General features: G+C 42.0%; 1 protein-coding gene across 2 annotated transcripts in view; it reads right to left on the bottom strand.

Moving 5' to 3' along the window:
* Positions 1 to 20,846, bottom strand: part of RNLS (renalase, FAD dependent amine oxidase) — a 70,186-nt gene extending 49,340 nt beyond the window's left edge. For both annotated transcript variants that reach the window (XM_031602543.2, XM_031602542.2), the window contains exons 1-4: positions 20,702 to 20,846; positions 20,520 to 20,616; positions 20,232 to 20,374; positions 18,594 to 18,752 (exon numbers count right to left, since the gene is read on the bottom strand). In XM_031602543.2, coding sequence (XP_031458403.2) covers positions 18,594 to 18,752; positions 20,232 to 20,374; positions 20,520 to 20,616; positions 20,702 to 20,813 — 511 coding nt within the window. In that variant the 5' untranslated portion in view covers positions 20,814 to 20,846. The remainder of the gene's footprint in view (positions 1 to 18,593; positions 18,753 to 20,231; positions 20,375 to 20,519; positions 20,617 to 20,701) is intronic.
* Positions 20,847 to 26,362: the final 5,516 nt, after the last annotated feature.

The raw sequence follows: 26,362 nt of genomic DNA, 5'->3' as shown, positions 1-26,362 counted from the left end.
CTGTTTGTTACAGGACCAGATGGCCTTTAAGGATCCCCTCCACCTCAAATGATTCTATGACTCTATAAGCAGTGATTGTAATAAAGGCGTGGCGTCAGAAGTTTCAAGAAAAAATTGGTAAGGCCTTCAAGATCCCATTGAAAATTACTTGTTTGGAGCTTTTTAGTCTGATTTTCTTCATGCAAACAATGGATTGACTCAACTGATATGAGTGTAAAACTAAACTCCGGGGTTTATTTCACTATGGGCTTTCTTTCCTTCCCTTCCAAAGCCATTCAGCAGATGGAGACCCCACAAGCAACCCAATTACTGTTAGGGTCAGAGATTTAATTGATCACAAAAATTTCAGATAAGCCTGCAATCCTGCTGCTAGTATCAGTAAACACTATGCTCTTTAATACTTAGGTTTGGAGTCCGCAGCTTTTAAGAAATGGAACAGATGGTAAGTCCCCCACTGTTCTTTGGTGCAAGAACCAAAATGACACTCTTCCAATACTCGGTAATTAAAGTCAGGCACTGTTATAACACCTAGTATTAAAGCCAATCAATTTTTAGCATTATTGAAAAAAGATTCACATGGTCTTTGCTCACAACAGTTTCAGGCATCTATTTCATATTGCCTTTTTCATGAATTGTATTATTACCATAATACTCTACTGGCTGTAAATCTACATCCTCCAAATACGTTTCAATGAGTTGTCAGCTGTATTTCAAAGCCACGAAACAGGGAATCATGGGCATCAAAAATAACAATTTATTGTTACTCATCACCTTGGGGCACGGTACACTTCAGACTCGTGAAAGCTGATCGTTTTCCACTTCCCTTTTTCATAAAACAGTTTTATGTGAACTGCACAAAACCTGCAGACTGCTGACAGTTGATAACACTGCTGCAACTGAAAGGGAGAACTGTAATAACAGAGCTCAGAAAATACATGCAGGAGCATGCACGTTGAGTCATACTGCAACTCAAGTTGAAAAAAAGCAAACTTTATTTTTAAGGAAAAAAAAAAAAGAGAAGCAAGTACAGGAGAGAACTTCAAAGTCAACACTGGAACCAAAAGCAAAGTACATTAACTTTTCTGTAGCTGTCTTGTTCTGGAGTGTGACTCAGCAGAACAATGTCTTTTGGCTTCCATATTGTATAGGAAGTGGCAAAATCTGTTCTCTGGAATTGACTGCAGCTCCACTTGTTTTTGTGGGAATGTAACACAGAAAGTCCCAAGCTTTACATAGGTGGTGAATCACAACCCTACTCCACAAAGCTAATAAGACCACAGTAAGATCCTGCTTCTTCTAAGCATAGAGAGGTATTAAAACAGGAAAAAAGAAACAAAATCTGTATGAAAAAAATGACTGAAATGGTCACAGCGGACAGCACTCAATTATTTACATGCATTTAATGAATTTGCAAATACCTATATTATAAATAAAGATATAAGAAACAATCTGAAAACCACAGGAGAATGTGACAAAGTCTGTGCTACCACTATTGATGCAATATAGTCACTATAAAAAGTACCAGCAGATTTAAAACTAAAATCCAGATCTGATATATTCATGCTTCCCTTTTTATATAGTATCTGCCACGGATAACAACAAAGAATGCTGGAAAAAGAACATACACATCGATCAATTTCTAAATAATCAATTTTTTTAAATTTGTTTTAACAGCACTAAGAGATATTAATCACTTGGATGCGATCAGACCAACAGGCCATAAGTATTAACATTATTAAGTTAAACATCCTGTAGTAGTAGAAAAAAAGCAAACAAGCAGTGTGCTCATCAATGAATTTTCTGGTGGAAATGCATTTTTCTACATAAAAAAATTGCTCAGGAATTATCTGCTCTCATGCAAAGAAGCATAGCTTCCACTAGGAATTGTTCAGATTTTTCTCCAATAAAATTTGTAACGTGTGGGTTTTGCAAAGTGTACATCTGACATGCAGCACCAGCAGTTTCTTTTACTGAAGCCATGTTCTTCTTTCTCCTTCCTCATATTCTTTTAAACTACGTGTGACAAAGGAAAAACTTCTTTCTTCACCATGTTCTGTGTTAAACTACCTCATTTCTTTCTTGTATCATGACTTCTTTAGTGATCTAAAACATACCAAAGGGGAAGTGCTGTAACTCCTCTCAGCATTTCCAGTTCTGAGTTATGCAATGATCTCTCCCAAGAACAGTTTTCTTTCCTTCCCTGGTACTAGGCAATGTGTAGAGCATTGTTCACTGTACCCCACCTCCTATTAAGGTTGCCCTTAATGAAAGGGCAAAACAAAAGCAACACTTTCTAAGTACTACAGTTCTTTAGTGGTGAAGACTTGCTTTCCCAATACAGAAAACTTAAAAAGACAGGTCATTCAGATGCTTGGAATTAGCCTCAGAGACCCTGAAAATGTAAAAAGTCACAGTATTATACAAGGGAAGGCATTTTTGTAGATTAATTCAAATATATTTTATAAATACTGTGTATTTTATTAAAGGCTATGCTATGCTTCCATGTTCTATCTACAAGTGTGCTGGTCTGCAGAGCAAGAGAGTGGAAAAAGCACCAGACAGGCTAACTTGTGCAGTCTAAAAAATCTAGCCTGAATTGAACCAACCCGCAGTGCTTGTCTGTGCACTACACGTTCACTTTCATTTGCACAGGCTGCTATACTGGTAAAGAGAAGGCAAGTCTTCCCCAAAGCTGAAACAGTGTGGCCATACAAACCACATTCAAACTACGGAGTTCACAGGTTCACGTTCCAACAGCAGTTTTTGTAAGATTCTTTTCCATTAATAATACTTTAAAAAAAAGTAATTTCCTTGCCTGATATTTGAATACAACTAAAATATAAATCACTAGAAGATAGAACTTGTATTAGCTAAAAAAAAAAAAATAATAATGCAACATCTCACCCACAACTGGTAAGTTGCTTCATGTGGCTTCAGTTGTATCATGTGCTGCATGTTTTATCTGTTTTATTTTTTATCACACATTCATTCACTTCGCATCCTGTCATCTCAGACTTTCTGAATGATTTACACATGCAACCAAATATGCATAGCACATGTTACAAAAGCAGGCTGTATCTGATTGAAAACGGCCTCTCTCTACTATAATTTATTCAGCTTTCTTAAATAAGAGCATGCATGCCACACACACAACTTTAGATACACAATCAAGTATAAAATCTAAAAACCTGGCTCCCTGGGGTTTTTCTTTTTTACTTGTTACAAAGGTATGCCTCTGCTGTAGAGCATCAGTGTTTATAATGCAACACTAGAGAAAAAATAAAAAAATAATTCCTTGAAAGTTACTGACAGATGAGCCACAACCTACCAGGAGATGAAAAAATACCAGATGGAAGAGGGAAAAAAAATTCCTTGTTGTTAGTACATCATGCCAAATGCTGTAGTCAAAAGCGTAACTCTCCCCTTTCTGTGCCACAACAAACCCTTCCTGAGAAATTGTTTTTTTCAACTACTGGGGGGGGGTGACTTTTGACAATAATAGCTAAATTTGAGAAAGCCAAAAGTAATAGAAATTCTGACCTCACAAAATGCTGCTTAGAGACTTGCAAGTGTCATGAAAAAAATTATAATACTCAGCATCTTGATATTTGACTTTACAGCAAAATGTAGATAATGCCAGACTGATGCAAAAAAAAAAAAAAAAAGAAAGAAAGAAAAAAAAAGCAGGGAAATAACACTTACGGCTAAAGGAAACATGACAGCAAAAGAATAAACATGCGTTTAAAGGAAACTGAGTATGTATATATCTCACTGCCTGCAAATACAAGCATATCAGCAGCAGTTTCACTGCCAGGAGATTTACAAGGGCTTAAAAAATACAAAGTCAAAATGGTATTAATACATAATCCAGGTCAGCAAGCCATCTGAAAACCCTGCTTAGGTCACTGCCAAAGCTCTCAGCTGCCACACCGTTTTAGAGCACGTGCAAGATGTGGAAGTTAATTTTCCGTTATGAACCTTGAGCTGAAGCTGCCCACAAGGAACTGTCAGACCTTTTCCCATGGGATTAGTATGGCATTTTACCACCTCCTAAACATTAAAAAAAAAAAAGATGTCATGTGTTTAGTTTCTAAAGACCTAACAGTGTTTCGCTTCTTCCACTGTAAAGCATAGCACTTTATCTGCTCTCATCAGAAAAATCAGAGCTAAAAAGACAGACATGAATCTAAAGAATGAGTAGGTTAAAATTTGAAGAGTTGGAGTTTTTTTTTTGTTTTTGTTTTTTTAAAGCTACACTTCATTGCCAAAATTATTACCTTTTACAGGTCTTTAAGCAGTACACAAGTGAAGACTACATGCCTTCCTGGAAGTATTCTGATGGCATCAGAAAACACCTATCCTACTTTTTAGCCATTTAGCCTACTTTTATCTAACCTAACAGGTGCTCCTCTTGCCAGGTCCTGTAGCACAGGCACGATGTAAACAGACTCTCTGCATTTACCTACAGGTCTCTATTACATAATGCCTTAAGATAATAGGTAGGAAATGCTAGCAACCTATAAGGTGATAACAACATGGAGATGAAGAAATGTCAAACTACAGCATTTTTGCACACAGAAGACAATTTTTATTTTCTCTTAATCTTGACAATGTTTAAGATTCCATACTGTACTATAAAGAGAAAATAGCCTCCTGTAAACACTGACAAAATATTAGAAGAAATTTGGCATACATTTTCCCTGAAATGTAAGCACCTATTTACTTTGTAAACTCTGTTAGCTGCAATGAAAGTATGGGAATGTACCCTGAGGCCCCGGACATTTTGATTCAATTTAAGTTTGTATTCAATTATTCCAGTAATTCTTTGCAGATAATTTAAAACTCAAATTAGAGAAAACTTCCCTTGGTTTGGAAAGAACCACACTTTCTTCAGAGTAAAAAATTAAGCTCTTGTTGGCAACTGTATCTTAGAGAAGCAACCAATCTTTATATTCTGTCAGTCATAAACTTTAGTTCAGCTACTTAAAAACAAGTTATCATTTCCAATTTAATTATTTTGCTTATTTCTAAATTGTCTCAAAGCATAGCATACGTTATAAAGTGGGAACGTTGGCATAACGCGGTGATGTAACACAATGGATAGAGCAACAATGACAGCAGAGCAGCAAGGTCTCAGGCTGCAGCAAGAGCAGATCTGCTCAAACACAACAGCAGCACACACAGAAGTTAAAAAAAAAAACCACAAAAAAAACCCAAAAAACTGCTTACTTTCAGAAGGTCTCTGATACACAAGGACCTCCAGAAAGACACACTTGCCTCCACTGCCAGCCCTTAAATGAGGTCTGGGAAGTGGCAGATCCTGGCTCCACCCCTTCAGGTCACTCAGGTGCACTGCATACACCTGAGCTCCCCTGGGTTGGCCCTGCCTTCCCACCAGGTGCTCAATCACTGTTTCAAGCCGCGACTCAGCATTTCCACTACAGTTGGTTTTGAGCTTATTTTTGCAGCAGGCATTCCTAATTCAAAATAGATGAGACTATTTTTGATGAATGCACTTCCAGCTGTGCTGGTGAGGAAAGGATACACAGACAGAAAGTCTATTTCTGTTATGCTTTATAAAAACACACATTGCTTTCTTGTTCTGCAGTCACTTAGTCTGCAAGACAAACAGTGCACTTGCTGTCTGCACATGGTATATTCAATAAAGTTTGCATTCCTGTATTTCCATAGGCAGCTATCCTGCTCATCTTTTAGCTGACATGTTCACTGCCGTTCCCTCCCAACCACCACTTTGGCAGACACTGTCACAACAGAAACTTCACTGCCATACACAATTCTAGAAACACTTTGTTCAGCTACGCTTCAGGGCTTACTTATTCTATGCAGGGCAGACACCGAATTTGAAATACACTCATTTTACAACTGCAGTTGCTGGATATCTAAGTTATTGGCAGCTCAGCTCAAGTAGTTACCAAATGCTGAAGTCCACACATACATCTTAGTTTGGGTCACTGCTCAAAAGGTAGAAATACAAAATGACTTTTTTACAAGTCTTTGAGCTTTACTTAAAACAAAGCAGAAGCATCTCCTACAGTACAAAACCATGAGAAGAGATCAATAAAGCCTTCCTTAAATACAGGTATACAATTGTGCTCTTGTATCTGTCATGGAGGAGCAACAATCAGCCACATTTCAGTTTATTTGTGTTCTTAAAGCATTACTGCAGGGAATAGACTCAGAAACTACTGGTGCAACAGGACTTACTTGCATGTTCTTCGGAATAAATCAAGTGAAAGGATTGTTTTAGACCCTATAAATAATGTCACCTTCACATTTTTAACAATTTGTAACACAGAGTGCTGTAAAGTCAAACAATAAAATCATCTTTTCTCACCTAACCAACCTATTTCCTGTATTAAATAAGCACTGGGGCTATGAGACTGCCTGCTTAATCTGCTGGACAACAGTGGATTGGGAAAACTATGATGCAGCAGGTGCTTTCTAATCAATATTTGATAAGCCACATTCAAGCCCACTCTGATCACTCTAATGGCAAATCCTAATCAGTGAGACCCAAACACAACCACACGTTACAACTGCTGATAAGCTATGAACTAGTGTTTTCAATCTTCTTGCCATCGGATTTTACATATAAAAGATAAAGACAGAAATTTCAGTAGTCTATCAATAAAAGCAGGGAAAAAAGCAAAGCCCAAAACAACTTTGGGGGGAAAACAGGAAAAGTCTGAATCTTTTGCATTCAACTGCTATATTTCTACTAGCTAGACCAGCCATTATAAAAGACACTAATTAAAAATTGAAGCAATACTTGAAGTTGTTCTGCCAAGCACATGTGAAATAAAGTTTTCAAAACAGTTCCTAAAGAAAACAGAAATTATGATAAATTAACAAGTCCCACAGGGCTTTGGTAAGCCTCACACCTGATTTTTTTAATGAAGTTCAAACAATTCCTAGATTTTTTAAACAATCCATTAAGGTGAATGACAAATGCCAGATCGTACCTCTCGGCACACTATTTTACAAATGTGCTCACTTGTACAAACTTCAACCTCGATTCCCTGTCCCAGATCTATGAACAATTAGGTGAGTACCAATCTCCAACTGCTAGCTCGCTGGAAACCCATGTGGGTCAGAACAGTGGACTTGGTCTTACGATTGGAAGCCTCAGAACAGAGCTCATTTTCATAAACACACCCTGGACATTAAGAACTTTCAGAGACAAATCGTGGCACAAAGTACTGAAAGTAACAATAAACCTGAAGAACACAATAGCAACTTCTGAAATATTATGAAGATAGATTGATTCTGTCTTGAAATTAGGTGACAATCACACAAATCTGAACAAAGTTTCTGTTTTTATTTATTAATTTATTTTAAAGAATGAAGTCATACAACAGAACGATAAAGGTTCAAAAAGACATCTAAGATCATCTAGTCCAGTCATCAACCCATCACCACCAATACTGCCCACTAAACCATGTCCCTCAGTGCCATACATCCACATTTCTTGAATACCTCCAGGGATGGTGACTACACCACTTCCCTAGATAGTCTGTTCCAATACCTCACCATTCTTTAGGAGAAAACATTTTTCCTAGTATCCAACCTGAACCTCCCTTGATGCAACTTGAGGCCATTCCCTCTCATCATATTTCTCGTTACGTGGGAGAAGAGGCTAACCTCCACCTTGCCACAATCTCCTTGCAGGGAGTTGTAGAGAGCAGTAAGGTCTAAACAAACCCAGTTTCCTCAACAGTTTCCTAAGATCTGTGCTCCAGATCCCTCGCAGATCCAATACCCTTCTCTGGACAAACTCCTGGGCCTCTATGTTATTCTTGTAGTGAGGGGCCCAAAACTGAACAGAAAACCCGAGGCGTGACCTCGCAAGTGCTGAGTACAGGAGAACAGTCATCTGCCTGGTCCTGATGACTATACCGTTTCGGATACAAGCCAAGATGCCTCTGGCTTTCTTCACTATCTGGGCACACTGCATCTTCAGCCAGCTGTTGACTAATGCCCTTAGATTGTTTTCTGCTACACAGCTTCCCAGCCCCAATCCTGCAGCACTGCACAGGGGTGGTTGTGACCAAAGTGCAGAATTGAGTATGTGGTCTTGTCACAGGATAAGCTCTGAAAAAGGGGATTTGGAAATCCTAGGGAAGTGCAGTCAGGAGTAAACATGGGCTTTAAGACAATGCAGGTAAATTCCACACATACAGCTGAAATACTACAGTTATATTCTGGATTGGAATTACAGAAGAAAAAGGCCATTGCTCTAAGCCTCTATGACAATGTAAACACCTGTCTGATCTTTTCTGCTGCAACAGCTCCCCATCCTTCTTCCTTCTTAACATTCTGGATTTAAAAATAAAAATCTAATATACATTCCTTATCAAGTCTTACTGAAGAATAAGCTCTCAGTGGCACAGTCAGGATTCTTGCAACACAGAAACCATCAGCTGATTCAATGCATGTACCATGAAACATGAATAAAGAAATTTCGGAGTTGCTCAGTCTGTTCGTATTTTTTTGGCAGATAATTTTTTTTTTTCTGTAGGCTCAAGGCAAAGAGCAGCTTTAGAAACATTTCTCTGTTTAAATGTGATCCCTGGACATTACCAAAGACTGCTGTTGGGAAAAACTGAGAGGTATCTGTGTTTCTTGTTCAGATAAACAAAATTTAGATCATTTATTTGCTCTGTTCCAAGTACAGTCTGTGTGTACCATCACCTTTACTATTTTGCAAAAAGGCAAAATGTGTGCATGACAAAACGGCAACATGAAGAAAAGCTGCGTAATTAAGGCTTCAGTGCAGAAAAAATGGACTCACTCACATTCATCAACCCTTGCTGAATGTCTCAGAAGACCATACAGTGGATGTGAGCGTAGTGAGGTGGTGGGTGGTGTGTTCAGCAATGATGCCATCGTAGCAGCTGTGAAACAGCAGGTCACCTCTGGTGGCACAGACTTTTTTTTTTTCCCCCTACATGAGCATAGCATTCAGACTTTTGTTCATTGCTGGTGAAAATGCACAGCTAATCCTCATAACTATTTTGAAAAACTGTTTTGTAGCTGAGAATTTGCTCTATCAAACAGTGTTATTGTATCTAATGTAGTTTCCAAGGAAATAAATAGGAGGCACTACTTTTGGAGCAACCGATGACAAAATTTGGATGATGAGGTACAGGCACAGGCTGCCCAGAGAAACTGTAGATGTGTCCTGGAGACTTTCAACATCAGGCTGGATGGAACTGTAGGCAGACTGCAGTAGTGAGTGGCAACCAGCCCACAGCATGGGTTGGATGCACTTCAAGGCCCCTTCCAGCCCAAGACATTCTACAGTTCGATGAAAGATGCTCAAGTGGCATTAAATAGCATTCCAAAATCAAACCCACTCGTATTGTAGCATTCTGCCAACCAGCATACAGTAGGGACAAAAAGAGAAACATAGCTAGGTTATAGCATATACAGATGGGTAGATCAGGCTGAACTACACATCAACACACAAAGGCAGCATTGCCTGACATATCAGATGTAACTTTTAAAAATCAGTTTAGCTAAATCAACACATTCTGCTGACAGTTGAAGGTGCAGGTGCTCTGAACCTCTCTTGGGACTAGTCAGGAAACCTAATCTTAGAATTCAAACCACAGAATCACAAGCACTTCTTTGCTCACACGGTTACACAGATCCTATGCTATTCCCCTCCCCTTGCTGGAAGCACACATTACACCAGTAAGTCTGTGGACCACATGGTGAACTGCAAATCTGCAACTGATCCTGCTAAAAATAACCTCCCTGCCTTTTGGGGCAGGGGAAGTTGCATTGCTGTGGTCTCAAAGACAGCTGTGCTGATACAACGGACTTGCTGGAGGTAGAGTGGAACAACTCACAGGACTGCTTAAGAAAATGTTCCCGTAACATCACAAGGCAGCAGGTTTTGTCTTTTAGCGTTGTATCTTTTTGTTTTGTTTTTTTTTTCAGATCTGTCAAATCAAAATTTTAGCTTCTTAACAGACAGAAAAGAAGCAGTGTTGACTGTCAACAATAAAATGCAAAGCAGCACTTTATCTAACACATCTGCTATTTCATTCTCCTTTGCAAACCTCTCATGGTCACACATATCAGGCTTGATCCTCACACTTCTCAAAGAAGGTGATGCAAATCAGTGTGGTGGCCTATCTGACTTTTGGTAGGCCTTCAATGCATTCAATTAATAACTGCAGGAAAAAAAAAAAAAACATTATAAGCAATCTAGATAAAGAGAAATCTAAAAATAGGCTATGTAAGTCAAATACCCACTACAGAACATGCACTGTAACGTTTTCTGATGTTGCAATTTGACCTTTTTTCAAAAAAAAGAAAAAAAGAAAAAGAAAAAGACAGTGTTCCCTGAGATGAAAGGCATTACCTGAGCTGCAGAAGGCAGAGGGCAGGTAACAGCTGAGGCCACTTTAAATGCAGATAATATGGTCACAACAGCAGCTGAACAGGCAGTGGTGCACTGCTTCTCACTTGTCCCCGCGTAACAGGCACTTCACAGCAGAGGAGAGCCATGGTGTGTCCTGCTGCATCCTGTAACTGCTCTCCTGTGGCAAGGGTGGAGGGTTTCATACCAGAGTAATATGTCCCACATCTCTGAAAGAGCACTGTTAAGCCAAACAACTGCTGCCTCACACCCCCATCAGTGTTCTACCTGATTTCACCAGTGCTGAGCCTTCCAATACAACAACCTCAATCAGTACTAGGATGCAACCATTTCAAAGGAGTGACCTGTTTTTAAAAGACCACATTAATACCAACAACCACTCTCACACAAAATTAATCACTGCTTGTATTTCCAGAAAGCACAAATATTTGCACGGGGTAACCTCAGCTCTTAGGTCCAACAAGTAACTAACCCTTCAGCATACATGTTTACACTGGACATTTTAGATTCGTTAGGTAAGAAGAGTAAACTCGAAGTCTGGATAAGGCCTGCTAAGATTGCTTGGAAATGGAACTACAAAACTGAGAATTTATCATAAGCCTATCCAAAAATAAACATATACATAAAGTACACAAGCAAGAACTTGGGAGCCATGAAAAGCTATGAAAGTTTTGCTTTCCTAATTTGCATTACATACTCTCTAAATAAATAGTCCTATTTTATTCATATCTTCTCATCAGCTTGTATTATTTAAAACATGTGGGACATTCAGACAGATGAAAAAAATAGGTCAGGCTCAAAACAAAAGCCACAACATTCCTTTTTATTAGCAGATTAAACATGCAGAACTGTAATTTTAAATTCCAAGTAAAAGCAACTTAATGAAAACATCCCTAATGCAAAAACAGAAGTTACTTGGGATTGTTGTGATCTTTAATTGCCATGTTGCCAAACACCTTAAAGAAAACAGAACTTATAAGTAAGTTTGTCAGTCTTATTTGAAAATATATAAAAAAAGGCCACATTGATTAGTGACCAGTGGGAATTTGTGTGAAAATCTAGGATTCTAAAAGATTACAACTGGACGACCTTGTCTGAAATACTACTGGGTGGTAAGCATTTATAAAATCTCGTCTTTTCACTTTCAAAGATCGAGCTTTTAAGCAAATGTATTCCTTTTTGACACTGAATTTACATTACAAAAGTCAGAAACACATATATTCCTCTTCCTTGTAACTTCTGCATAACCACAGTAATTATTGCCAAAATATGTAAAATCCCAATACAAGTTTAGAGCACTAAATATAGTCACGCAAACTGAAAGTCCTAAAAATCATTTGATTGCTGCCACCTAACGTTGTTCCAAACATGTTGCAAGGAGATAACCATTTTCTGCTGCCTCTGTCTAACACTAGGACTCCAATACAGAAAGCTCAGAAAGGCACCATCTCTCTACACACTACATGCTCTGTAAAGAGCAAGAAAATGAAGATATAGGTGTTTTTTTATCTTGTGACTGCTTTTGTTTGGTGGTTCTACTGTAAATTCAAGTAAGCACAGGACAGAAACACATAGTTTCTGGACAAAAACCAACTAAAGCAAATCAGAGATGTGCAGTGGCATCAGATAACAGCACCAAAGGGTCATAACAGCGATCATATTAGAGCCTATAAATTCAGGCATTACCACCTCAAGATATTTCAAAGTTTAAGACTTCCAGTAGCAATGTTATTAGTTCTGTCTTTACTGTTTCTAAATACATAACTGATGCATCCATTTAGGAACACTAGCTGTAGAGAGAATGAATAAAGACTGAAAATGAAGATAAAGATGAATAAATCTAAAAAGATTGACCATAGCAAGTCACTTTCTTCTCCGTCCCTTTTCATTTAAAAACTGATAAATGCTGGATCAATTTCAAGAATACAAACAGAGCAATGCAAGTAAACAAAACAAAATACATATATACACACACATATAAAAGTATACATAAATAAAGGGTTTGTACAGATGCACACTTCTCCACTAATCAGAGTTATCACAGCTTTGCTGCCCTTCTATGGACACCACAGGGCCCCAGTGTCCTTCTTGTAGCAAAGGGCCCAATACCGAACAATACCAAACACGATGCAGGGGGTTGATCACCTTCTTTGTCCTGCTGGCTATACTATTTCTCAGACAAGCCAAGATGCCATTCAGACACCACTGTCCTTTTTGGCCACACCGCTGGCTCACATTCAGCTGAACACCAAGGAACACCTTCAGTTTCTTTTCCTCTGCACAGCCACACAGGCCCAAGCCTGCGGTGCTGCATGGCGCTGCTGCGGCCCAAGTGCAGTACACAGCACTTGATCTTGTTGAACTTCATCCCATTTGCCTCAGCCCAGTGACGTAGCCTGTACAGATCCCTCTGTAGGGCCTTCCTACCCCCAGGCAGATTGACACTTGCTGCCTTCTGCAAACTTACTGAGGTGCACTCAATTTCCTCATCCAGATCATCAATAAAGATATTAATCAGGATAGGCTCCAACACCAACTCCTGGGGAACACCATTCATGACCAGTCACCAGTAATGGTCTCCCCTAAGCCTCTTCTCCAGACTAAACATTCAGCACTACTCTCCAGGCTCAACCAACCAGCGAGTTCTTTACCCAGCAAAAAGCATACCTATCCAAGCCACAGGATGCCAGCTGTTACAGGAGAATACTGTGGGAGACAGACTTAAAGGCTTTACTAAAGACTCGACAGACTTTGTCAAGAGCCTTTCATTCATCCACCAGGCAAGCCACTTCATCACAGAAGATGAGGACCTGCGTTTCATGAACACATGCTTGCTGGGCCTTATCTTCTGGCTGTCCTGCACCTGCTATGTGATCACTCTCAAGACAATCTGTTCCATAACCTTCCCCAGCAAAGTCAGGATGATAAGCCTCTGGTTCCCTGGGAACTCCTTGCAACCTTTCTTGTAGATGGGAGTCACTGGCAAGCCTCCAATCTTCCAGGACCTCTCCTATTCACCAAGAATGCTGGTGGAAAGCAGCTTAGCAGTAACATCCGCCAGTTCCCTCAGCATCCTCAGATGGATCCCATCTGGCCCCATGGACTTGTGGCAGTCCAGGTGGAGTAGTACCTCTGTTCACATCTGAATCACAGGGGATTTATTCTGCTCTCCACCATAGACTTCCAAGTCAGGAGGCTGTGTACCCCAGGGATGACTGGTCTGACAATTAAAGACAAGTGTATTGAAGGCACTGAGAATGTCAGCTTTTTTCTTATCATGTGAACACATTCCCCACCACATCCAGGAAAGGATGGAGATTCTACTTAGCCATCCTCGTACTGTTAATGTATTTGTAAAAACATTTTTTGTCGTCTTTTACTACAGTGCCCAAGTTGACCTCGTGCTAGGCTTTAACCTTTCTAATTTTCTCCTGCATATCCTAGGAACTTCCTTGTGCTCTCCTCGAGTTGCCTGTTCCTCTTTCCATAGGAGATAAACTCTCTTCTTCTCCTGGAGTCTCAGCAAAAGCTCCCTGTTCAGCCGTTCCAGCCTTCCTTTCTGGTTCACCTAACAGCACATGTGGACAGCCTGCTCCTGCTCCTTTGAAATTTCCTTCTTGAGGAAGTGTCCAGCCTTCCTGGACCCCTTTGCTCTGACCCTCCCTACCAGTGTACTGAACAATTCCAAGTCTGCCCTCCAGAAGCCCAAGTAGCAGTTTTGCTCCCTTCTGACTTCACCAAGAATTGAGAGTTCTATCATTTTGTGGTTGCTCTGCTCTAGACAGCTCCTAACGACCACATCTACTGTCAGTCCTCTGTTTGGGAACAGCAGGTGTAGAGGGCACCCCCCCTTGTAGGCTCTCTTACCAGCTGTGTCAGTAGGTTAGCTTCCACACACTCAAAGAACTTGCCTGACTGCTTCCTCTACGCTGTATTTCCAGCATGTATCAGGGAAGCTGGAAGTTCTCTATGAGAACAAGGGCTGGCAAATGCATGACTTCTGCCAATTGTTCATAGAATGCCTTGTCTGTCTCTTCATCCTGGTTAGGTAGTCTATAATAGACTCCCACCAGGATGTCAGAGTTGCCAGCCTTTCTCCAATCCTTACCCAGAGGGACTTGACCTTATAATTCCCAGCCTCAAGCTCTACAATACTGAAACACTCTCTAAGGTAGCAAACCAAGCCATTGCCTTTCCTTCCTTCCCTATCCCTCGTGAAGAGCTTGTAGCCATCCACTGCAGCACTCACGGGAGTGGTCTTACCATGTTTCAGTAATGACAATTAAGTCATAGTTTGCCTGCCACACAACAGTTTCCAAGTTCTCCTGCTTATTGCCCATGCTGCATGCAGTGGTGTAGATATGCTTCAGCTGAGCAGCCGGCCTCACCCCCCAACCCTGGCATTCTTCCCCTACGCTCATCTCTAGCAAACCTGGCCTTATTCCCTTCCCCCTTCGTATCTAATTTAAAGCTCTCTCAAGGAGCCCTGCCAGCTCCTGGGCTAGGAGATCTTTTCCCCTTTGAGACAGATGGGACCCATCTGCAGCCATAAGGACAGGTGCCAAGAAAACTGCTCCATGGTTGAAAAAGCCAAAATTCCTGTGATGGCACCAGCCTCATAGTCATGCATTTATCAGCTGAGTTTTCCTGGTCCATTCAGTATCCCTCCCTGGCACTGAAGGGATAGAGGAAAACACCATCTCTGTTCTGCTCTGTCAGCTAACTGCCCCAATCCTGCTGAAGTCCCTTTTGATAGCGCTCGTGCTTCTTCAGCAGCTTCACTGCTGCCAGACTGAACTATCAGCAAAGGATAACAATCATAGGGGTGAATCAGGCCAGGAAGTTTTCACTTAACTGCAAATACAAGAGTCCAATTTTCAGGATGCATCTCTGAAAACAACAGCACACATGTCCAAACTGCATTCTTATTAAAGAAACATACTACATGTGTTTAAGGAAATCATTTGCAGAACCACTGATTAAAAATATTCCAACACTTTAAATATGCTCAAATAGGGGAGGAATACTGATGTAAGAGAGTTAACCACCACATTCGTACAGCAAAAGTTTAAATTTCTGCAAGGTAAGAATTACCACTTTGCTTGCTCATGTGAATACTCAAGCTCGTAAAGGCAGAGAGAAGCCTATTTGCTCCAGGACTTTCACTTGCTGCTTTTACAAGTGAAGAATGAAGCCTTTACTAGAGTACTTTCCTCCAGACATTGCTCTCAAAGCGCACGCAGGGTACCAAATTTGTAATTTAAATGCATACATTTTTACCTTCCTGTATTATCATTTAACATTTGTTTGGTTCAACTCAAATAGTTTTAATGACAAACATTAAGTAAAGGTACTACTATCATATACAAAATGAAAAAGCAGCAGAAATAAGGTTTCAGGGCAACAGTTCTACTTCGCAAAGGAATCTGAACTTCAGCAGGACTGAAGCAAAGCATGTGCTTTTCCAGACTGAGACACTTCACAATATCTCTGCAGGGAAATTTTACTGAATGAGGTGAGTGCCCTGGAAGTCACTAAGAAGCTGAAGTTACTGTACACCTTCTTTGCTACAGTCTTCACTGCTAAGACTCAGGCAGAAACTGGAGGTAAGAGAGAGCTTGGAGAAAGGAAGACTTTCCCTTGTTCAAGGAAGATCTGGTCAGAGATCATCCTCAACACATACAAATCCATGGGCCCCAATGGGATTCACTCACAACTACTGAGGGAGCTGGCAGAGGTGACTGCCAAACCACCTTCTATCACCTGCATAGATCCTAACCTCCTATAGAACATATAAAAGAACATGCATGAAAAGTCATGGAGAAAGGAAAGATTCCCGAGGACTGGAGGAAAGCGAGAATCACTCCAGTGTTCAGAAAGGACAAGAAGGACGAGCAGGGAAATCCCAGGCCTATCAGTCTCACCTCTGTATCATGGAAAGTGATGGAGCAACTTATTCTGGATGTCATCTCCAAGCAAGTAGAAAAAAAGGTTACCAGCAGTAATCAACAAGGACTCAGCAAGGGGAAATCATGCTCAACCAACCTGGTAGTTTTCTATGATGTCAAAACCAGCAAGGTAGATGAGGGCAAAGCAGTGGATGTTTTGTACCTTGATTTCAGTAAGGTTTTTGACATTGTCTCCCATAACTTTCTCATAACTAAGCTTAAGGAATGTAGGACAGCTGAGTGGACAGTGAGGTGGATTGAGAACCATCTGACAGACATAGCAGAAAGTGTCGTAATTAGTTGTAGACTAGTTGAGGCATGTAACTAGCAGTTTTCCCCAAGGGTCAGTACTAGGTTCCACTTCATTTAAAATCTTCATCAATTACCTGAATGAAGGAACAGGGCATACCCTTAGCAAGTTTGCTGATGGTGCAAAACTGGGAGAAATGGCCGACAACAGAAGCCTGTGCATCTATTTAGCAAGACCTGGACAGACTGGAGAGTTGAGCAGAGAGGAAGTTTATGAGGTTCAACAAGGGCAAATGCAGAGTCACCTTGGGAGGGATAATACATCTACACAGGTTCTACAGGAGGTAAGGATCTGTACAGGTTAGGGACTGGAAAGCAGCTCGCTCTGTTGAGAAGGATTTGCATGTCCTGGTGAACAGTAAGTTGACCACAAGCTTAGCAGCGTGCCCTTGTGGCCACAGTATCCTGGGGTACATTAAGAGTGTGGCCAGCAGGTCGAGGGACATTATCCATCCCCTCTACTCTGCCTGGTGAGGAGTGTATCTGGAGTACTCTGTCCAGTTCTGGGCTCCTCAGTTCAAGAAAGACACGGAACTGCTGGAAGGAGTCCAGCAGAAGGTCACAAAGATGAATAGGGGCCTTGAGCACCTCCCTTATGAGGAAAGGCTTGGGACTGTCCAGCCTGGAGAAGACTGAGTGGGAATCTCATCAACGCCTATTAAAATCTAAAGCACAGGAGTCAAATGAATGGGGTCAAACTGTTTTCAGTGGTGCCAAGTGACAGGACAAGGTACAACGGGCACAAACTGGTACGTAGAAAGTTCCATCTGAACATGAGAAACAACTTCTAAACTGTGGTGACAGAGCACTGCCCACAAAGGCTGTGGAGTGTCCTTCTCAGGAGATATTCAAAACCCACCTGGATTCTTTTCTGTGTGACCTGCTGTAGGGAACCTGATTTAGCAAGGGGGTTGGACTAGATGATTTCCAGAGGTCTCTTCCAACTCCTACAATTGTGATTTTGTGAAAGAAAGTTTTTCCTTTGGAAAAAGGCTGTACAATGCTTTGCAGCTAATGCAAGCTATGCATACTGCTCAAGTGCATGCTTTCGGCTTGGCCATCCTAATCTTTTGCAGCTAGTGAGGAGGAGACACGTTACGGACAGACACATGTTTAAATGGGTTAAAACCCAAGATACAGCAGGACATGAGGAGCCAAGGTCAGCTCTTCATCTTTAGGGCACCGGGGTAGCTGCTACAGATCAAAGAGCTGGAAACCCACTGACTTTACAGTGTCTACTTCAGGAGCCAGCAGCAAAGATGCAACAAGTCCTGTGAGACCAACACAAACTCACAACAAAGCCACAAGGCTGGTCCCAGATGCTGCAAGCATAGTCAAAGAGCATTTATTAGCCAGATGCAGTATGTTCTTGGTACAGAAGAGCAGCTATCTTGATAAATTCACATGTGGCTCTCCCAAAGCTTGGCTACGCTTCCTGGCTTCCACAGAGCATCAGCACTCAGAGCTGGATCAGAGCTCTGCCCCGTAAATCCTCACTGGTGCCATTCTGCCAGCGTGCCTTGACTTCGAACAGTCTCACAACAAACACATCAAGTCCACTTTAAACACATTTACTCTAGTTAACCACTGAAGGATAATTGAGATTTGATAATGTTTGGGGAATACAACCCCCAGGGGGCAGCCAAAAACAGTAAACAAGCTGAAAGGAATGAGAAGTTTTCAACTTCTAGACTTGGGACAAAAGAGATCTGCTCCCAGCTTTTTCCCTCCTTATGGGACATACAATTTTAGTCACATTGCATGCCCATACAGCCTTGAAATCACCTGTCTTCTATCAGTTTCATATTCATCCTATCGGAGTGGAATTTAACAGACAGCTCAGCCTACTGAGTGCTTTTTTTGCTACACAAGATAAAAATCACCATTTTAGGCTAAATGCCTGTAGTTTTGAGGTATACACTTACTGTTTATAATGTCACCCTGCAGCTGAAGGATTTGTGGAACAGGCATTGTGAGAATGACTACATCAAACAGTTCCGGTGATCCCATTTTGCTGGAGACTTCCCACTTCCCATCTCGGAGAGAGATATGAGTTACATGGCGTTCATAGAAGACATCTGCACCTGGTTTGAAAAATTAAATACATATAACTGAATGCCATGTAGAACATGCACAGTAGTTTCTCTTAGTAACTGGATGGCTTACTAACTGCCAAGCACACAAACCATCTGTGTGCAAAATCTCACAAATCAGGATGAGTTGGCTTAACAGTCAGGATATTACATTAAAAAGCAATGAAAGAGAGGTTGTGGAGTCTCCTTCTCTGGCAATATTCAAAACCCATCTAGACACCGTCCTGTGTGACTTACTCCAGGGAACCTGCTTTAGCAGAGGGTCCCTTCCAATCCTTATGGTTCCATGATCCTTGTGAGAATGGAATGTTGTTTCTGCATTTGATATTAAAAAGAGCAACTGGTTTGAAGAAGTAGAACATAATGCATTTGTATTCTGTAACTTATCCTTAGAAATAGTTGATCTAAGAAGTAAAATACTATATATGTTAGAGGCATGTTTTAGAAATATTATTACTGAATTACATGATTAATTCTTTCTTGCAAAACTGGAATAGTTGTTAAATGTTCAAAATAGTTGTTAAATGTTCAAAACAATGGGAGCATAGTGTGTTAGGGATTAGAAAACATATTGTAGAGTTGTTCTGTTAGGATAAGAAACTCCCAGCAAAAGAAAGACAGATTTAGCAAACATCAAAGAAGTTAGGGCCTCTACACAAGGCCGAACTGTCTCACTCTGTGAGAAGGTTGGGGTGACAGACAGGCACCAGGATACTCCCCTGTCTTTCTCTCGAGCTTATCTTGGTAGGAAGAAGGACAAGCAGATATCCGCAAAATAATGATCAGGTGTGGAATAAGTTAATTAATTAACTACAGATTCACACTTATGCAGCAAAAACTTGTTTGTCCAGTGTTTCCCTGTTCAGTGAAGTGTCGAGAAGACTGTGAACCTAAAGCACTCAGCCAATGAGGAACTCGGGGAGAAAGAGATAAGTGTTGGGAAATAGGGAATAAAGATGTAACTCTGTCTTCTGTGTGCTCTCCTGCCTGCAGGAGGCCTGCCGTTGCAATTGCAAATAAAACCTGCTTTATCAGAGATACCATCCTAGAAAATTATTTGGGTATTTCCTACAATCCTCATCACCTGGAAAGTTCCTATCAGCCCTGCTCTAGGGCTGGCACTCCTCTGACTCCTTACTGATGTGATTCATCTCCATAAGTGGATGGGAAACTGCCAGGTTGATTTCAGAGGGCCGAACCTGCTCAGAGTGGAATCAAGCGGGCACGGGACATGGGGCAAGGAGTCCCGCAGACCAGATTGGTAGGCATTCTTCACACACCTGAAGTCAGCAAAGCGCCCGCAGGACGTGGAAACGTCCAGTGCTCACTGTTCTGTTTACGCTTTTCAGCAACTCCAAGATGCATAAAAACAAACAAGGAGCTACCTTTCCCATTTAAATCACCACTCAGACCATTCAGGAACGCAGCAATTAGAAGGCTTAATGTCACACAAAGGCGTTTAAGCATTACCGGACTGCCGCAAATAGTACTTGACAACGGAGGAGATGCCCTGAGGCGCCACGTAGTCACAGCTGCCCTCTTTCTCCACCAATCCCTCAATGCGCGCAGACAGCGGCTCCAGGATGCCGTGAGACAGGAGCTCCTCGTAGAAACTTGACAGGAGAAAAGCAGAGGGATGCAGACGCGGCGCGCGAAGCCCGCTGCCAGCTCACTCCATCAGCCTGGCCCCGGGCAGGCCGGCACGGCCTCAGGAGCGCAGCCGCCGCCCGCGCGCTCGCCCCCGCACCCCCCGCTCACCTGCCGCGCGACTCCGCGCGCCGGCTGACGTACTGCGCGCCCAGGTCGGCAGTGCAGGCGGCGTCCCGCGCGCTGCGGCTCGTGCTCATGCGGCCCCCTGCGGCGGACAGGCGGACAGTCGCTCAGCGCCCGCTCTCCCCGCCTCCCGCCGCTCCCCGCCCGGCCGTCCCGCGCGAGCCCACCTGCGCCGCGCGCCTTGTCCCACACGCACAGCCGTTCCCGCGTCGCCCCCCGCAGCAGCGCCGCGCAGGCGCCGCCCGTCAGCCCCGCACCCACCACCAGCACCCGCGCCATGGTCGCGGGGCGGGGCCGCGCCCAACCACGCCCCGTGCGCGATGAGGAGGGCGGCGGGCCGCGGCGTGCCCGCCCGGAGTGCTGTCCTACGCAAATCAGAGTATGGTTGTTGTATGGAGTTATTTTAATAGTCCTTCCTGGTCAGTCCCTTGTTTTGGTCTGCTGTAACGTATTACTGCTATTCTCACAGAATCACCAAGGTTGGAAAAGACCTTCAAGATCAGCCAGTCCAACCATCCACCCTGCACCGATAGTTCTCACTAAGCCACGTCCCTCAACACAGAACCAACCCTTCCTTCAACACCTCCAGGGTCGGTGACTCCACCACCTCCCCGGGCAGCCCATTCCAGTGCCTGACCACTCTTTCAGAAAAGCAGTATTTCCTAACGCCCCCATTTTGTTGGGTATTTTTTAACCCCGTCATAAGATGCTGGGTGTACAACGAGTGGCCTCAAAGTACTGCATCTGCTGGGAGAAACTTTTGGAGCTGAGGACCCTGCATCCCATGCAGGCTCATTCCAGGGGTCCTATCTCAGACTAGCTCAAATCTCATTCTGCAGACCACATGCCACATTGGAGTTCAGACTGTATGAGAAAGTCGCCAGTGAAACATCTGGAGGGGTCAAAATGTAGTGACAGTCAAATTATCAAAAGGTAACAGTTCATCCTGCAGTGCCTGGTAAAGTACAGACATACAGACAGCAGCCTTAACATTTGGGTAATCATACAATCACTGAACCTTAAAGCCCATCCAATTCCAACCCCCGTGCTGTGGGCAGGGTTGCCACCCACTGAATCAAGTTGCCCAAGGCCCCATCCTACCTGGCCTTGAGCACCTCCAGAGATGGAGCATCCACGGCTTCTCTGGACAGCCTGTGCCAGTGCTTCACCACCCTCTGAGTAAACAATTTCCTCCTAACACATATTCTAAACCTGCCCTCTTTTAGTTTTAAATCCTTCCCTCTTGTCCTATCACTATCGGACTGTGTAGAAAGTCAGTCTCCCTCCTTTCAAGTTTGGGACGGCTGCTTTCTCCCTGCAGCCTTTCTGTTCTCTGGGCTCAACAAGCTCATCTCCCTCAACTTTTCCACGTAGGACAGGTGCTCCAGTCCCCACATCATCTTCACGGCCCTCCTCTGGACCCCTCCAACAGCTCTGCGTCTTTCTTGTGCAGAGGGCCACAGGCCTGGGTGCAGTACTCCAGATGGAGCCTCACGAGGGCAGAGCAGAGAGGGACAATCAGCTGCCTCGCCCTGCTGGCCACAGCCCAGCCCTGTTGATGGAGCCTAGGATATAGCTGGCCTTCCAGGCTGCAAGCCCCACCAGGATCCCCAAGTCTTTTTCCACAGGGCTGCTCTGCTGTTTTTAATGAGCTGTTTTTAATAATCTCTTCTCCCTGCTGGGCATTGCCCCGACCCAAGTGCAGCACTTTGCACTTGGCCTTGTTGAATCTCATTAGGTTCACGTGGGGCCACTTCTCAAACTTGTCCAGGCAATACTAGGATTTAGTGGATTATGAACCAAATATTGTCATTCAAACATGCTACAAACAGTAGGGGAGAAACACCTGTGGTTGATGCACTATTCCTGTGCAGGAACCGCAGTCTTTCAGAAAATCCATTTTTCTTCTGTCTCTATAGTGTCCTGCACTCCACTTGAAAATTGTAAAAATTTTATTTCCAAATCTCAAAACAAACAAAGAAACAAACAAACACCCCCAAAAAAAACAAAAAAAACATTGACAAACAATACAGGACCTTTCTATTCTTCTTATTCCATGATTCCTCTGACCATTTCACTAAAACCTTTCCTTCTTCAATTTGCTGCAGGAGTTTAAAGTGGCACACTGTGAGCTTGTGATGGGGAAGCTTTCATTACAGTTTTCACTATAGACAGGTAAGCTGCTTCAGGTGGTTAAAGTTGTGATCCTCCTTTACATTCTTGCTTGCTTGCATTACTCATGTATGATTCCACTGAATTTACTATCCTCTCTTAACAAAACAAATTGGGAATGCAAACAGCAAGTCAGCAGGACTACCTCTTGAAACAGTATTTTCTATTCTGAACTTCATTTTATGTATATCTTCTAAACAGAATAAAGTATTGGATACTTTTCACTTAAGCTGCTGAATGGTTTGTTTTTTTCTGCTGGACACCATCAGATCACATATAAAAGCAACAGTAATGACTGTGTGACCAGTTACTGTCCAAAACTTGTAAAACTGAGGTCTGTATCTCGTTAGTGAATTCTATCTGACCAAGACAGAAATCAGTCTTAAGCCTTTCTGGGACCTTGATCTAACATTGCAAAACCTACATCAAGTGGGAGCTTGGGCAACTCTTGTTCCATGGCAAGAAGAATATCAGAAGTAGAGCACGATTAAGAAAAAAAATCTTGATTCCTTAAGCAAGAAAATTCAAATTGTTTAGAAAGGAGCATGCTTTTTAATTGGAAGAGTTACATGCAGTTGGGGAGGTGCAGTGCTGAAAAATCACCAATGGCAAGATTTTGTGATGTTGAGCTAAAGGAACCCTCCAGATATGTCTTATCCTCCAGAGCTTGCTTCCTAGTGCTTTACTGCTGTTATGAAAATGATGGAAATGCATGCAGTTATATGAAGCATTATCACAAACCACAGCAAAACTGGTGTTGGATCTTCAGGCCAAACATCCTGCTTTTGAATCAGGTTGATCCACTCTGGCCTAGTGCCAGGGCAGCTAAACATTTGTCTACCTATCAAAGTAGATCAGATTGGCTGTAGGGTCAGAACCAGGATTTCTAACAGAGTAGAGCTGACTTATTCCTGTTTGGATGGCAAAATTGTTGCATATAAGGTTGCACCACATCTTTTAATGACCTTTCTAGAGAAAATAATGTTTTTTCTTTCTAGAAAAAAAACATTTGCAGATTCTTTTTTTTTATTCCCAATGAACAATAATTGCACTTGAGCAGTGCTCATTTTATTACAATGTACTTTCCATCTTTTGTGAAACTATCTTCTTCTGTTCATTCGGGTGGATATGCTGTTATACAATGTAAGAAGTGTGCAAGTGCTGACATAATTACAACCCCATCATGATTTAGCTTACTCGTGGCTTCAGCAGGGACACAGAATTAACTATGGCTATATTAGGACCAGTAGAGGACCTTTAAACCTTCCAAAATGGATCAAAGAGATCTAGCAGGTCTGTGGACAGAAACCAGAGCAACACTACATCTCCTGAGATGCAGTATGGTTCTAGTGTCTTTAAAATTCAATAAAAATGGTAATTAATCACATTCTGGATGTGTTTATCTCTTTTCCACATCTGAGAAGCCAAAGAGGAATAATTGAGAAAAATAAATCCCAAAAAGCAATTACAAGAAGGACAGTCCAGCAGTCCTGTAATTCTGGTATGCGATGTACAAAATCCAAAGGAAGAAAAGGCTTAAGGAATGTACGCATTGCCTACGTCTTTGGGTTTATCTGAGATATTTTGGTGATAAGACTGAATCATTTATTTTGAGTTGCGTATTTTCTGACTAAAGAGCTTTCTTCAAATTCAATGTTTACACATGACAGAACAAGGAGTGCCACAGAAATCATCTATTTGTAATATTACATAATCTGTGCAATAGATCGTGCAGGCAGATAGCTGCTGGCAGAGGGTTCTGCCTACATTTGAGTGAATATTATTGTCAATATGAGTAATTCACAAAGAAATAAGATCAAGTCTGGTTGTCATTAAGAAAGATGTCTTCTACATTAACGTATATTGACAGTTTGAGGACAAATTGCGTTAAAATCTGCCTCAGTCAACTTGTTAGGTTTGGAGCATTTGCAGCATTTCTTTGCAAGCATCAGTAAAAAGTTTCTTCATTTCGGACTTCCTGCATAGATGGAGAAACACAGCCTGAATTGTTAGGAATAATAATCTCCCATCCTCCCGATCCATTTGTGATACTATTTAATATTCCATGATGGATTTTGCAAGTCTTTGCACACTTGCTCTGTGAAGTCTTATAAACTTTCAGCAGCCACAGCATCCTTTGGAGAGAAGTTTCATGGAGCAGTTGTTGGGAAAAAAAAAAAACAACGCAAGAACGTGCCCTGGATTTGTTCCTTGACATAATGATGCTCTGTATTTTGTCATCTGTTGCATTCTTTATAAGTCCTGTCGTAAGCCTTTCTTCTGTGAAGAACAGAGTGAGCAAGCAGAAATGAAAATTTAATGGAAGTTATTTATGAAGAGAAGTTTGTATTCATTGTGGTTTCCTTTTTTGTTGCAAGGCCACATTGCTTGTCGTAAATAATCTATGATTTTTTTCCTCTAAATATGTTGCTTCTGCTTCTGCTGCAGAAACTTTCTATAGAATTGCCATTTGATGTAATACACTTTACCTAATGATGTTTTTAAATTTCTTCAAGCCAGTCTGTCTCCAGAGTATTTCAGTAAATACTTTTGCCTCTTCTAAAAAAAAAAAAAAAAAAAAAAAAGGATTTGTAAATTTTATCAGCTGATCAGATTATCAGCTTATACAATTGTTTACTTTTCTATCTTTAAAAGATTCCTTAAGCATCTTTCAGTAGCACAAATTCTGGCTCAAATTAATCCTGTTTAAACAAATTTATTTATTTTTTTAATCCTCTTTCCTGCTTTCCAGAAACAACTTGTCCTTGGCAGCTTTCTGGACACACGGGGTAGGAGCAATTAATACCCGCAGAACAGGGCCACCATTAAAATGAACCCTAATAGGTCCTCGATGGCCAGCAGGAGCCTCCAGAAGGTCAACGAAAGTAAAAGCTAAATTCTTCCCCAGCACACAGCTGAGCCTGACAGGGCAGCAGCTCTGCAGGCAGTGCCTCCAGCCTGAGCCCAATGAGTCTTGCCTGCTAGAATATACCTTGGAACAGAAGCAAAAAAGGAAATCATAGAAATGCTTGAAAATTACACAAAGCTTGTCCCAGTTTTGGAAATAGGACATCTGTAATATGCTGATATTTCTTCAAGGATATGCATTGGTGGAACATTTTGTGCAGAGAAACAACTAATATTTACTAATCATATGTTGATGTGCAGCACCACTGTAGAGTTTATGCATGTTTGCACAGAAGCAGAAGAGATTGCGCACAGTATTTTAGAACAACATAGTTAGAAGATCCTTCAGGAATTAACTCAGCTCACTGCTGCAAGGGAAACTATGAATTAGGACAGTCATAATCCTTCCATCCTGCACTGAGCTCCTCCACCATGGGTGTCCAGACAGCCGTAGTGATTTCTCCCACAGTGTCCGTAGGCATGGGACTGAAACAGAGACTGGAGCAGGAACTCCATGGACCTGGTTTTGGGAACAGGGATTTGTGTGTTTTGTGGTTTGGATGAGCTTGCTGATGTTTGAGGTGGTGAGTTTGGATGCCTGTGCTAGTGGTTGTCACTTGCATCTTCTCAGTCATCCTGGAGGAAGTTGACATTAACTGAACCACAGAAGGATGCGCATCTTGGTCCCAACCCACAGGGACTGCCACCTCTTTCACCCTGCAATGCCTCTGGCAAAGCAGTGGTCTGAT

The sequence above is a fragment of the Phasianus colchicus genome, chromosome 8 (assembly GCF_987193195.1).
Source record: "Phasianus colchicus chromosome 8, bPhaCol1.hap1.1, whole genome shotgun sequence".
NCBI classification, from domain to species: Eukaryota; Metazoa; Chordata; class Aves; order Galliformes; family Phasianidae; genus Phasianus; species Phasianus colchicus.
Note: the sequence above shows the minus strand (reverse complement) of the source record. Positions and strands in the feature narration are given on the sequence as shown.